Source organism: Mobula hypostoma, chromosome 5, assembly GCF_963921235.1.
Source record: "Mobula hypostoma chromosome 5, sMobHyp1.1, whole genome shotgun sequence".
NCBI classification, from domain to species: Eukaryota; Metazoa; Chordata; class Chondrichthyes; order Myliobatiformes; family Myliobatidae; genus Mobula; species Mobula hypostoma.
In genome coordinates this window covers 75360157-75373806 of record NC_086101.1, presented here as the reverse complement: position 1 = coordinate 75373806, position 13650 = coordinate 75360157, and the positions used below count along the sequence as shown (strand labels likewise).

Sequence of the window (13650 nt, the reverse complement as noted above, 5' to 3'; positions counted from 1 at the left end):
CCCATGCAGTAGGCTCCCCCTCTCCCCACAGCTGGCATATCCAAACTGCCAACCATGGCTGATGAACCCCATCTGCCCAAAGTAACTGGGTTCAGGGCACCAGGAACCTGCATTTGCCCCTTCTCCTGTCAGTAGAAACTGTTCTGCTGGGCTTAGTAGCTAGGGCACACGTGAAGGCCAGGATCTGGACTTGGTTGTCAGAAGCTATTTGAGAAGTAGAGTAGAGCTACTAGGACCTGATGTTTCATTCCCCATGGTAAGTCGGCTCTCTCGATGTTGGCAGTGGGCTTGGAGTGGTGACAAGGAAGGAGGGTAGGCACGTCATCGGGGTCATCAGGTTCTTTGACGTTTCATTGATAAGCCCACGACATCTCCAGAGGGCTCAACGGTGCTACCTGGCATCCCAGATACACCCTCTCAGTTCCATACCCTCCTGTCTTCATCTTGCAGCCCAGTCGTTGTCTTTCCTTTTAATCCAAATCCAATTGCTGCTTTCTGCTGCTGCATTTGACAAGGACTAGACTGTTTGTCAGACGGAGTGACCCCTCACCCCCATCTTCTTCGATAGACTGGTCGTAGATGTAGCAACAAATCCCCTGCATCCCACTTCTACAGGGAAAATCTTGGTCTTCCAGCCATTCTGGGCAGCTTCATTTGCCAGTTCAGAGTACTTGGTCTTTTTCCTCTCATAAGCTTCTTTGACACCATCTTCCCATGGGACTGTCAATTCCACAACATACGCCAGCTTGGCTGTTGTGGACCACAGGACCCTGTCTGGCCGGAGTGTTATAGCCGCAGTGTCTGGGGGAAACACAAGCTTTTTTTCCAAGTCCACGTCCATTTTCCAGTCCCGAGCAACGTGCAGAAAGCTTACATCTTTTGATGTTATATGGTGCTCTAGAGGTTGGCCTGCTGGTACAAATCGTGTGATGTACACCATTGGGAGCATTTAATAGGTAGTGGGAGCTTATCCCCACTACCACCCCCGGCTATAATAAACTGAAGAAACCACCCTTTCTTATACTCATAGTATTAGACTAATCTCCTGTTGGTCACATTATAGCCTCAATATAGGAATTATATGGAAGTTTTAGAGAGGGTGCAGACGATATTTACCAGAATACTGCCTGGATTAGAGAGCATGTTTTATGAGGAATATTTGAGTGAGCTCGGGCTTTCCTCTTTAGAGTGAAGGATGATGAGAGGTGATAGAGGTGTCTAAGATGATAAGAGGCATAGATAGCAATGGACAGCCAGCACTGTTTTCTCAGGCTGGTGATGGGTAATATGAGAGGACATGCTTTTAAAATGACTGGAGGAAAGTTTAGGGTGATGTTAGAGAAAGGTGTTTTACACAGAGAGTGGTGGGTGTGTGGAACACACTACTGGGGATGGTAGTAGAATCAGATACATTAGGACATCTAAAGGACTCTTAGAAAGGCACATGGATAAAAGAAAAACATGAGGGAAGGGTTAGGGTGATGTTGGAGTAGCTTAAAAGTTTGGCACAACATCGTTTATGAATGGCCTGTACTGTGCTATCTTCTGTTACGTACCTCCCTCCCCATTTCCGGCTCAGACACACTTGTGACAGTGATGTGAGATGTCCAGTAACTGAGCAGTCAACAAGTCATCCACGTGAAGTTAGGGAGACAAATCCAGCAACGACGTGTGATTTGTAATGGTACTTTGGATAGGTATTGCCAAGCGTCTCTGTAATCTCACTGTGCTGTTCTATATATTCCTGTACTCCCTTGTTCCTTCTCACTTGGTGTCATGGACCTCCTGCTGGAGCACGTTACTATGGGCACCTTTTACTCTCTAGTTGGGAAAAGCAGAACTCCTATTTCTTCCACCCTTATTTGCACCTCTCTGACTTCCATAGATGCTGCCGGATCCGATGAGTTCCTCCAGCATTTTGTGTGTGTTGCTCTGGATTTCCAGCCTCTGCAAAATTTTCTCATGTCTATGGCTTCCATACTACCCAGCAAACACTCAGCCCCTTTTTGAGAGAACCGAGAATAAGATCCAAAGAAAATGAAGATCCAACATCTGCCTAAGAGTCAGATATTGGTCATCAGAAAAACTTATTCTTGTCCTGCATTAAATTGAGAATTTGTGTTCTAGAGGACGACAAAATGGAAAATAATGTGAATAAGCTATTCTGAAGTAAGAAAAGATAAGCTGGAATCATTTAAGGAGAAAAATAAGAAAATGCGTAGAGCAGGGGTTCCCAATCTGGGGTCCACAGGCCCCTCAGTTAATGGTAGGGGTCCAAGGCATAAAACAGCTGGGAACCCCTGGTGTAGAGGAACATTGAATCCTTCTGAGGGATAAACTTGGGAGCTGAATGGCCCTCTTCATTCTCTTTTATTCTGTAATATGTTGCTGTAGATGATAAAATATTCAACCATGGAGTATTATTGAGAAACAAACACTTTATAAAATGGTTCAATAATTCTACATCCCCCTTCTACCTTTGTAGAACGTGTGGTTGTGATTGTCTTCCTCAGCAATGTTCAGAAATCAAACCTCAAACCTGTCTGATTATACATTTACCAGTTGAATTAAGCAGACAATTCCACAAAAGCAGACCACTTGGCTCATTGACCCTGTTACAGCACTTTGGGACAAGCATCCAATCAGAACTATTTTTGTTGCTCTTAAAACCCGTGCCCTGCATTTGCTTCCCAGTTCAATGTTGCATTGTTCCCTTTTGAGATCCAAGTCTGAATCTTCCCTACACTGGCAGGAAGGTTTTCAGATAGATACTAATAACTTTTTTGTTGTTCCTCAACAAAATTCAGTGACATAGATTCAGTGGGGTGGGATAAAAGACGCAGCCAAATACTTACATCACTTAACTGTTCGCTGACTTTCCTGGCATGAATGTTAATCTGCAGATCTGGCAGACATATCCATTCATGAAGGTACTTGCGATAGTCAATATCGCTGACCTTAGCCTGAGTGTCTCTGGCAGCAACCACCTCCATCATATCGGGCATGATGTGTATCTTCATCTTGTTCTTTTCATAATTACTCCTATACAGACGCTGCAGAAAATATAATGCAGAATGGTCAAGGATCTCTGAACTTTCACCCTTTTGTCTATCCTTATTCAGCAAAACTTCTAAAACAGTCTCTTGTCTATTTTGGGATAGAAACACAACACAGCAAGTCACTGTAATTTGAGGGTAATATTTTACACTCTGAGAAACTTTAATGGCCTAATGGAGATCTGAATGCTTCCTTTGCCACAGATTTATAATTTTAAAAAAGCTATATATGATATATTAACACAAAATAAATGCAGTAAGTTTAGGATTAAGAAGGCCTCCATCAGTCAGTTGACCGCGAATGTTGCGTCCTCGCTGTCTAGATACACAAGTCTGGGCAGTACAATAGGCAGAGCAAGCTGTGGCGCATGAAGCAAGCTCCCCCTCTCCATGCATCTGATAAACCTAAAGCAATATCAGAGACCAATACAGTTAGGCATCAGCAGCATCGCAGGAGTTGCTAATCAATGCTGAACTCACTGTAAGACTCACTTAGGGACTACAGCCCCAGATCTTTTCCCAAAGGGATACTCCTAAAACCTTCCTCATGAGTGGGTATAGCCCCATGGCAGCAGAGGTTTGAGATCAGAGTTTTCCTTCTCCTAGATGAGCTGCCAACCACGACTGATGAGCCCCATCTGCCCGAAGCAACTGGTTTTAAGGCGTTAATAACCCAGCTTTTCCCCTTCTCTTGTCAGTAGAAACAGTTCCACCATGCTTAGTGGCTAAGTTACAGGTGAAGGCCAAGAGCTGGACCTGCTTACCAGAGGCTATTTGAGGTGCATGCCATTGGGAGCATTTAATAGGCAATGGGAGCTTGTCACCATTACCACTCCCCTCTATAGCAACAAGCTTAAGGAAAACAAGAACTACTTAAATAATTAGGTATCGAAGTTTACAATGAAGGAAAATTTTTCCTCAACTCTTACATGAATGTTAGTGTGATATGTGAGTGCTATGTACTTCTTTTAGTCTGAAACCATCTATGATTCTGGTCTTGATCCCTTACAGCATTTCTGAGAATGTAAACTTTCATTTGTAAGTAAATGTTACAGTGATTGGTCATGGTCACTTTGTTAATAGTCATGTTGGATAACCATTGGATATTGGATTCTCTACACATATCTAATCTAGGAGAAACTTTTGCACATATTTTGAGAAGGTGACATTACATAATAATAAAACTGTTCAACCTCCAGTGTATCTAATCTCTGAAATAGTGAAGAATAACCCTTTTTGTAAAACTGGACACTAACTGTCATATTGGCCAAAAAATAGTAGGATCACATTTGGAGAACAATACATATTATTCTGGTCCAGTCATTTTGAATACACTGTGTAATCTGAACACCGACTTACATCAAGGATTAATTTTCCAGTTTTCAGACAGTGCAGTGTATGAGGATCTTCCTCCACAGAGTTTGGCAGTGTATAAAGAGCCTTAAACTTCTCGTATTGTTCCCGGTACTTTATCTAAAAGTTTGAGCACACACAGTTTAAACAAAAGAAATGAATAGAAAAAGACATGATGATACTTTTTGATCATTGTCAATAGCATTTACCTGGGCTTAGTGAAAGTATATTTAGGTTTACACATATGGTTAGAATTCTCTTCTTACCGGACTAAGAATATTTTTCTGATTCTTGGCCAAAGCTATTGAGAAGGAATCACCAGGGATCGTGTAGCTTGTTGCTTTGATTGTGTCCCAGGCATGTTTGTAGGCATTCTGGCAAAATAAAAAGTGCGTGAATATGGTCTATGATAAATATTTCAGTAAATAATGATAAATATTTCACTAAGAGAGCTACACGTACCCCTATGAACACGAGCAAGTAGCTTACTACACATGCCCCTATGAACAAGTAACATTGAATATTGATAACCAATAAGAGAGCAAAAACAAAGGGCATCGACGCATTCTTTATAAATTTGTTAAGGGATTTTGACATTTAACAAATATAAGCCAACTGCAATTTGCAAATTGTATGACTAATAAATACAGGCAGCATTAAGCTTTGTTTATGAAATACCAGAAGCATAATTAATTCATGAAAAGGAGTCAAGTATTGCATTGAATTTGAAACCTATAATGTCTCCGTTCTCCCTGCTCACTCTCTGTACTGAAATCTTCCCCCTTCTAACTTTGAATGTAATTTTAACTGTCAGTTATGGCTCTGTGGAGAGCACTCTCTCTTCTGGATTAGTATGTTGTGGGTTTCAAGTCACACTGCTGAAACTATTCCTTGAAATAATTTATGGTACCTTACCATGAACTATGGGTGGCAGGGTGGAGATACATCTCTACCAAATGAGGTGTCAGTCGCTCCTTCCCTCTGCTAGCCTAGAGGTCACCCTTGGGCAAGGTGTAGCACCTGCTTAGCCCCCCGATCAGGGTCATGAGAAGCCACGGGAGCAGGAGGTAGGTGGTTGTATGAGCAGCTGGTACATATCACATGCCCTGGTTATGTGACCACTGATGCCAGGCAAACAATCTCTGAAGAGTATTGGTAATGGCTGTGGTCACCCGCCTTGTAAAGACACTGCCCAGAAGAAAGCAATGGCAAACACTTCTGTAGAAGAATTTGCCAAGAACAATCATGGTTATGGAAAGACCATGATGGACCAGTTATATGACATGGCACATAATGATGATGCTTACAAAAAAGTCAATAATTTTCATTGATTTGAGTGAAAATAATCCTACCCTAAATTGTATATTATGAAGAAGACTAACCCTTCATATATTTCTGTGGGAGATAAGTGGATGGGTATGGTGTAGTGGAGAAGCTAGTCTAGTAATAGCAACAGTTAAAATTATGGCTTTTGTATTATTTATGGGAATATTAATGAGCGACAGAAGGTATTGGGCTGACTTAGATTGTATGTCTTAATATCCACTTTTGATAGCAGGGGATCTGAGTAGATTTGATATGAGTCAATCACTGGATTGGGATGTTGCTGGAAAAGTTCTATGTCCTGGAACAGTTAAGGAAGTCTGAAGGTCCATTCACTGGTATATTATACATGGCGGAACCAGCTTGACCAGAAAAAAAGTGATCGATGAGGACAAACGTGGCTGTGAGATTTACCAAATTACAGCTTTTTAAAAATATGTGATCAGCAGTTTTTATCTTGGAGTGTTAGTCCCAATTGTCCCTTCAATAATTTTATGACCTCGTTTTGAATCAGCCATGTCACAAATGGAGTATTGTGAAGTATTTTATCTTACCTGTTTCTTTTGTGTGTCCCGTGCCTCCTCTAATAAACATAAGAAAGTAGGATCACAAGTAAAGGCTGATTTGTCCCAGGCCTCAACTCCTGCAGGTAGCGCGAGGCTTTACAGCACCAGCGACTGGGGTACAACTCCCACCGCTGTGTGCAAGGAGTTTGTACATTCTCCCTATATCTGAGTGGGTTTCCTCAGGGTGCTCTGGTTTCTCCCTTCCTTTCCAGTCCTGAAGAAGGGTCTGGGCCCGAAACATCAACTGTTTATTCATTTTCACAGATACTGCCAGACCTGCTGAGTTCCTCCAGCATTTTGTGTGTGTTGCTCTGGATTTCCAGCATCTGCAGAATCTTTTGTTTATGGTTTGTGAGTATGGGGACACATGTAGGTTTCGATGTACTTATGTGACAAATAAAGGTGATCTCTTGTACCACACACAAAATGCTGGAGGGACTCAGCAGGTCAATATCTATATAAATGAATAAACCGTCGATGTTTCGGGCCAAGGCCCTTCATCAGCTCTGGATTTCCAACATCTGCAGAAACTCTTTTGTTGAAAATAATCTCTTATCTCTGTGCCAGTTCTCCTTAGCTCCCAATTCCCTACTTTCAAAAAATGTATCTTTTTCCTCTTCAATCCCACCCGATAATCTAGCCTCCACTACCCTGAAAAATTCCAGTGATCACCACTATCTGCAAGAATCTCTTAGATAGGCACATGCATGAAAAGAAATGGGGTGGGAGTTATGGGGAGGGAAATGTTACAATGATCTTGGAGCAGGTTAAAATGTTAGCTCATCACCATGAGCTGAGGGGCCTGTACAGTGCTGTAGTATTCTATGAAAGCTGTTACGCTGAAACATTTGGAAGGTGACCAGCTTGGGCATTGATCACTGTTTGACACCAAGTTTAAGCCCAAAATGAGAAGTCCTGATCTCTATTGGTGAATATACCCTCATTCAGTACACTTAATGACTGCACATTTGCTGGCCTATAAACTGTGCAGGTTTTAAATTTTATTTTTATTTAAAGATACAGCACGGTCCTTTGAGTCACAACCCCCAACTTAACCCTAGCCTAATCACGGGATACCTCAAGGGGACCATAGCCATCGAAGCATGCAAGCCTCAATGACCCAGAGAGCTATTTCAGCTGGAGTCAAAACTTTACGCTTTGGCTCTTGGTAGGGTTGTCCATGCCAAACAGGTCAAAAGGTAAGGCATAGACTAAGAGTAGTCTACCAGTCCTCCAAGTTCAGGGGTTCAGCTCAGGGCTAACAATCCTGACTGGTAAAGCAAAATTGTTATGGAAACAGCAACAAAGAATCCTTCTACCCCTGAGTGCGACAGCATCCTTGAGCCTCCACCCGGGATTTGCATGACTGACAGTACTGAAAACTGAGATGAAGTTACTGACACAATGAAGGAAGCCCTGAACACCAAATGAGATAGAGGAACTCCATTGCTGCCCTAAACGCAAGCTGTGTAGTAGGAAGTAAGTAAGTGATCATGGGGCAATTTACGATGACCAATTAACCTACTAATCTGGAGGTACAGAGACATGTTCCACTGTCCCTGATCTTGGTACACAAAGACTGAGAAGGAGACCACTTTAACTGGGACACTGCGGAGGTTCTGGTGCGGGCAAACACGAAGCAGGCACAAGAATTTTTAGAAGCGTGCTTCTCTTCTGGCAACTCTATAAACAAGCATATCAAAATAGATGCCATCTATGAACCCCTAATAGCCAAAGAAATGTGAGCCACAGAATTCAAAGGTCAACTGAAGGGGTAACCAATCAGGACCGAAACAAGCAAAAGAGGGTCCAGACAAATGTGAGCACTTCCAGAGAGAAACACCAACAACTGTACACTGAGGATGTCACCTCAATGGGTGATGAAACGTCTGCAGGCTAATTACCAAGCTCGGCAAACACCACAATGTCAAACTTACTAAACGGCACATCCTTGAACTGTGTGAGGAAACCAGAGGACCCAGAGAAAAACAATGCGTTCCTCGGGGAGGACGTACAGATTCTTTACAGATGATGCCGGGACTGAACTTGAACTCTGATGCTCCAAGCTCTAATAGAGTCGTATTAACTGTTACGCTACTGTGGTGCGTGTCTGTACAAAACTTACGTTGCTAAATATAGTTTTAAGTTCATTGGTCCGGTTGTAATCCACGGTGTCCAAAACTGTTGTGTATTTGTCTTTGGTCTTCTCATAATCCTCTTTGTATTTATTCTGGAAGAATCAAAGAAACAGTCAGCCTCTTGATTAGCTGGAGCTTACAGTCAACAGCATATTGTGAGGCATCTAATAAATAAAAATAAATATTAAAGGAAAGACTATTATTGGTATCCAATGATGGCCTTTGCCACCTTCCACCCACTTTTTGATGGTATTGAATACAGCCAATATGGCAGGAAAAGACTGAATAACAAATGTTGTCAAATGTGCTAGCTTCATTCAGAAGGCCTGCTGTGGGCAATTAAATTATTTTGAAATCATATGGGTGCACAGGGTTGAAATAAAGGGGATGGCATCGGCGTGGTTTAAAAATCCAAGCATTCAAACATCTAGGTCCTAAGTTGAACCTAAACTAACAAGCTGCGAACTGCATGTGTTTCTGAACCTAAGATGGCTTGGTAGTAGGCTTTTTAAATATATTCAGTACTGTGTAAAAGCTACATATGTATATAGCTAGGGCACCTAAGACTTTTGCGCAGTACAGTATTTGTCAATGTGAAGCAGAGAGAGAGTTCATAAATCGGGAAAGAGCAAAGGACGTGGAGAATGTTGAGGGTGGAGTGCAGTTAGAGGGGTGTGGGCCAGGTGGCAGAGAAGGAGTGCCAAGAGTTGGGGGGGTGTTGGAGGGGGTGGCAGATGTGCAGACATAATCAGCCCTGAGACACCAGGTAAGGTTATTTGAATCCAACTGGTTTATTGTTCACTAAAGAAAGTCTCTCTGATGCTTTCCGCTCCCTTTTCCTTTCCCCAACCATGATACCCTCTCCCTGCCTCCTTCCCACTCTCAGTCTACAATAGACACCCATATCAGAATCAGGTTTACCTTCACTCACATACGTCATGAAATTTGTTTTTTTTTTGTGGTAGCAGTACAGTGCAATACATAAGATTACTGTAGTACTGTGCAAAAGTCTAAGGTGTCATAACCATATGAATATGCCTAAGGCTTTTGCACAGTACGGTATTATTCACCTGATGTGAATGTACCTGGCAGTTCATCCTAATCACCACTGGAAAAAGTGGCTTCTTATGCCATTTGTGAGGTAGTTGCTCTGGTCTAGAGTCACATACAGGCCTGACTAGGTAAGGCTGACATCTTGCCATCCCTAAAACTTGTTTGTCAACTGGGGATTTACAAACAATACATCTTATAATTTCAAAACGACCATTATTGGTAATAGCCTTTATTTCTACACTTATTTAATTAACTGAATGTCCTATCCAATGTTTACCCCTAACCTAGCCACCACTAACTCAGAGCTAAACTAAATCAGAGAAATTTCACATAAAATGACAAAATCTAAGTGTATGAGAGAACTCTGCTCTTATCAAACTTTGCTTGACAATGTTGTCCTGGGCTTTAAGAATAATACTTACATCACTAAAGAGAATAGCATTGTGGACAGCAGTCACATAGACTGGTGTATCTGTAACAATGGTGTAGTTCTCAAAATTCTTCTTTCCACCACTTCTGTACTTAATCTGTAATAAATCACATTTCACATTGCATCAGTTAAGCAAAGCAGTTTAGAAATGTGTAATTGTTTATTTCAGCCCTGTGCAACTTTTCACACTGTGAAATAGCAAATGTTTAGGATCATTTTGCATTATTTTAGAAATCTGGCTGAGCATTCCCCAGTGAAATGTGCATCAGGGTGACATCATTCCACTTCCAAAGCTCTGCTCAGTATATCAGGGGCACATCCTTCACCACCATCGGTAGTTTCTACAAGATACCATCATTGAAACGGTACAACCGATGGCCTAACTTTCAAAGACTCATGTTCTTGATATGTATTGGTTACTTATTTATTGTTAATAATTTTTCTTTTGAATTTGCACGTTTGTTGAGTTCTGCATTCTGGTTGAATGCCAAGTTGGGCAGTCTTTCACTGATTCGGTTATAGTTACTATTCTATAGATTTCTTAAGTGTGGCCACAGGAAAATGAACCTCAGGGTTGTATATAGTGACATAGACGTACTTTGAACTTAGAAGAGGCGCTGCCACAACAAGGCAACATCCATCTTCTCGCAGGTACCACCACACAGGAGGTACAGTACTAAAGCCTGAAGTTTTCAATAAAATTCTATTGTACTTCTTTTTTTCCCCCTGTAAATACCTGCAAGAAAATAAATCTCTAGGTAGTATATGATGACATATACATACCTTGACAATAAATGCATTGTGATTGAATGTTCCCTCTAAGGTGTACACATGGACACATCTTTTGCTACTAGCACACAGAGGAATTTAAACTGCATACAAAAGGTTGTCACACTCTACCTTAGAGGGACTAGCTTGGATGGGAATCTTGGTCACCATGGGCCTGCTGGGCTGAATGGCCTGCTTTGTTGCTGATGATTCCATCTCCACCCTACAAATCCCTTCATGCCCATTCTTGGAGACAACACTCTGAAAGCAGAATTGAACCTCACCACCCCCACCCCCCCCCCCCCGCATCTTACCTTTGGCCTCAATGAAACCAATCTTCCCAAGCTCTACACCATAAGGACATAATACCACTTTAATAACATTCAGGGGGTTGGGCAGTCTCAGGACCACGTCATACAATAATTTGCTGCCTACTGTTGAATTGCAATCAACCTTTATTTATACAAAAAATGCTTGGACACTGATTTAGTCAAACTGAAGATTTTAATTGTGATGTTTACTGAAGCTGACACTAATTTGAGACAATACAAATACAGTTCATTTCTATACCGCACTTTGTTTCTTTACCTTTGCAACGACACTTATCTACCACCAACACTGTCACTATACCCACCAAACTCCATGCAATAACAGTTGACAGGGAAGTTCAGAGCTTCCTTTGGGAGGCTCATGTCTTGTGATCAGGGATTTAAAATCCAAGAGAACTGAGAGCTCTTGTCTTTTGTTTAAAGTCCAGGTTTCCCCTGACAACCTTCACTGAGGTTAGAATATTGCAATTTTATGAATTACTAACAAAAGAATATAAATGTGAACTGTTAGTGAAGTTGTCTTTTTGTCTTATATACTCACTACCAAACTCTGTAGCCAAATCAGATATTAACATTGCAAAATAATGTGATCTTTCTTAGAGGTTGCTTTGCAAGTAGGTATTGGTAAATTTCCTAAGTGGTTATTTAATGCAAAAGAGTCAATTGCACAGATGGCAACAGTATTCTATTTCTGAATGGGACTTGATTTATGCTGCCACAAATTTACAAGCTCTTCACCTTTGACTCACTTCATTTAATCATTTGCTCAGAGGCTATATATCTCTTACCTCACTCTGTAGCTCATAGGACTTCTTAGCGTGTAGTATTTCTGGCGTGTCCCAAACATAACATCCCATGCCCTTCAGCCAGTTCAGGTCATCCTTGTATACGTACTGTAACATGGAAACAAAGCGTTGGTAAAAGATGAAGCCTCCCTCAATCAGCTCTTGTTAGTTCCACATCTATCGTGACTCTTAACAGGAATAAACAAGCATCATCTGCCTGCAGTGGAATTCACATAGAATTTTCTGAACATTTCTGTGCCACTGAGTATTCTGTTTTGCTCGGAGGTAAAGATCATCAGCATCAATGTGAGTGGTTAGCAGTGCTTCGACCACTTTCAGTGTGTGCAATGTGTGACAGTACTACTCAGTTATCATGGCTGAGACTTCAGATACAAAGTTACTTTGAAAAGCAGTCGGGACAAGATTCCCAAGCTGTCTAAAACAGTGGGTTTTCCTGTCCCCAAAGTGTTGACCAAATTCTGAATCTTTTCTTTACAACAGTCCAATTCATACTGTGATGCATTATCAATTACTCCAAAAGACTGGAAGTAGAGTAAACACTGAAAGGCTTTTATTAACAGTAAATGAACCAACGTCCATACTGAGTATCCGTCCTGGACTGAGGGAGGAGCAGTGACACAATCACCTTTATTCAGGGGTCTGTGGGAGGAGCCCCAGGAGCAGTCAGCAGAGGGGCGTGTCCAGACAGGTAACCCAGTTACAACACATATATATGGTTTACCACATACTGTCATATTCATAAGTGGTAAATCTTCTCCCCTTTGAGGGATAGATATAGATTTCATGGTATTTAAGGATTATCCAAATCAATTGTAAGGCCTACAGTGAAAACCCATAACAGTGGAGATATGCAAGCGCAAACGTTCAAATTCCACAATGTCAGTGAGCTATATTTTCCTTTTGGTTAAGGCTCATAAATCTAAAGATGTGATACATACATCACTTAAGATCTCCTGAGCATTCTTGGCGCAAATGACGTCGTGCTTATCGGGCAGGCAGGTCCATTCATGGAGATAGGTGCGGTATTCAATGTCACTGAGAATGTGCTGACACCTCTTTGCCACTATGTTGCTTATCATGTCAGTGGGAATGTGAAGTGCAGTCTTAGTTTTCTCATAATCCCGCCTGTAATCCATCTGAAGAAGAAAACAAGTCACAGAGCATGCAATATAACATTAGAATCTTAGAAATAATCTTCCACATCATTTATAAGATACAAACATGTGGTTGGAGAATGATTTTTGTAAGTGATCACCCAATGAAGGATCAAAAGTTTCCAAATTTGAATGCAAGATATGCAATATAATTTATTTTATTCAGAGCAAATAGTCTTTTTATGACATTAATTTGCTTACTATTTTATCAAAAATGGCAACCAATTTAAAACAGATTGGTTAAAATCTCTGTTAATATCTCCCTTATGATGTTATGAGCCATTAATTCTAACAACGTTTTCCTGAAATCACACTGCAATTAGCCTTTATTACAAATATTTGATATTTAATCTGTATGTCCTTTCTACAGAGTAATTGCAATTAGCCTTTCTTAGAAATATTTGATATTTAATCTATGTATCTTGTCTAGGTTGCAAAGAGTAATATTACTTTTTTTAAAACAACAAAATACTAGAAATGAGATCAAGGTAGACTGAAAAGAATTCACTTAATTATTGACATACCATGTTCCTCATTTTGCCCATAGCCATTGAATGGATTATTGCGGGGAAATCTTTGATATCACCACCAGCCAGGTAATGTCCCTTGAGCTTTTCATACAGTTCCTTGTACTTCAGCTGGAGAATCAAATACATGCTTTATGAAGTCTTCGA

At 41.0% G+C, this 13650-nt stretch overlaps 1 protein-coding gene across 6 annotated transcripts in view; it reads right to left on the bottom strand.

Annotated features, from left to right (window-relative positions):
- Positions 1 to 13650, bottom strand: part of neb (nebulin) — a 365351-nt gene that overhangs the window by 133442 nt on the left and 218259 nt on the right. For all 6 annotated transcript variants that reach the window (XM_063048565.1, XM_063048566.1, XM_063048567.1 and 3 more), the window contains exons 92-99: positions 13501 to 13614; positions 12761 to 12958; positions 11805 to 11909; positions 9912 to 10016; positions 8424 to 8528; positions 4676 to 4783; positions 4416 to 4529; positions 2856 to 3053 (exon numbers count right to left, since the gene is read on the bottom strand). In XM_063048565.1, coding sequence (XP_062904635.1) covers positions 2856 to 3053; positions 4416 to 4529; positions 4676 to 4783; positions 8424 to 8528; positions 9912 to 10016; positions 11805 to 11909; positions 12761 to 12958; positions 13501 to 13614 — 1047 coding nt within the window. The remainder of the gene's footprint in view (positions 1 to 2855; positions 3054 to 4415; positions 4530 to 4675; positions 4784 to 8423; positions 8529 to 9911; positions 10017 to 11804; positions 11910 to 12760; positions 12959 to 13500; positions 13615 to 13650) is intronic.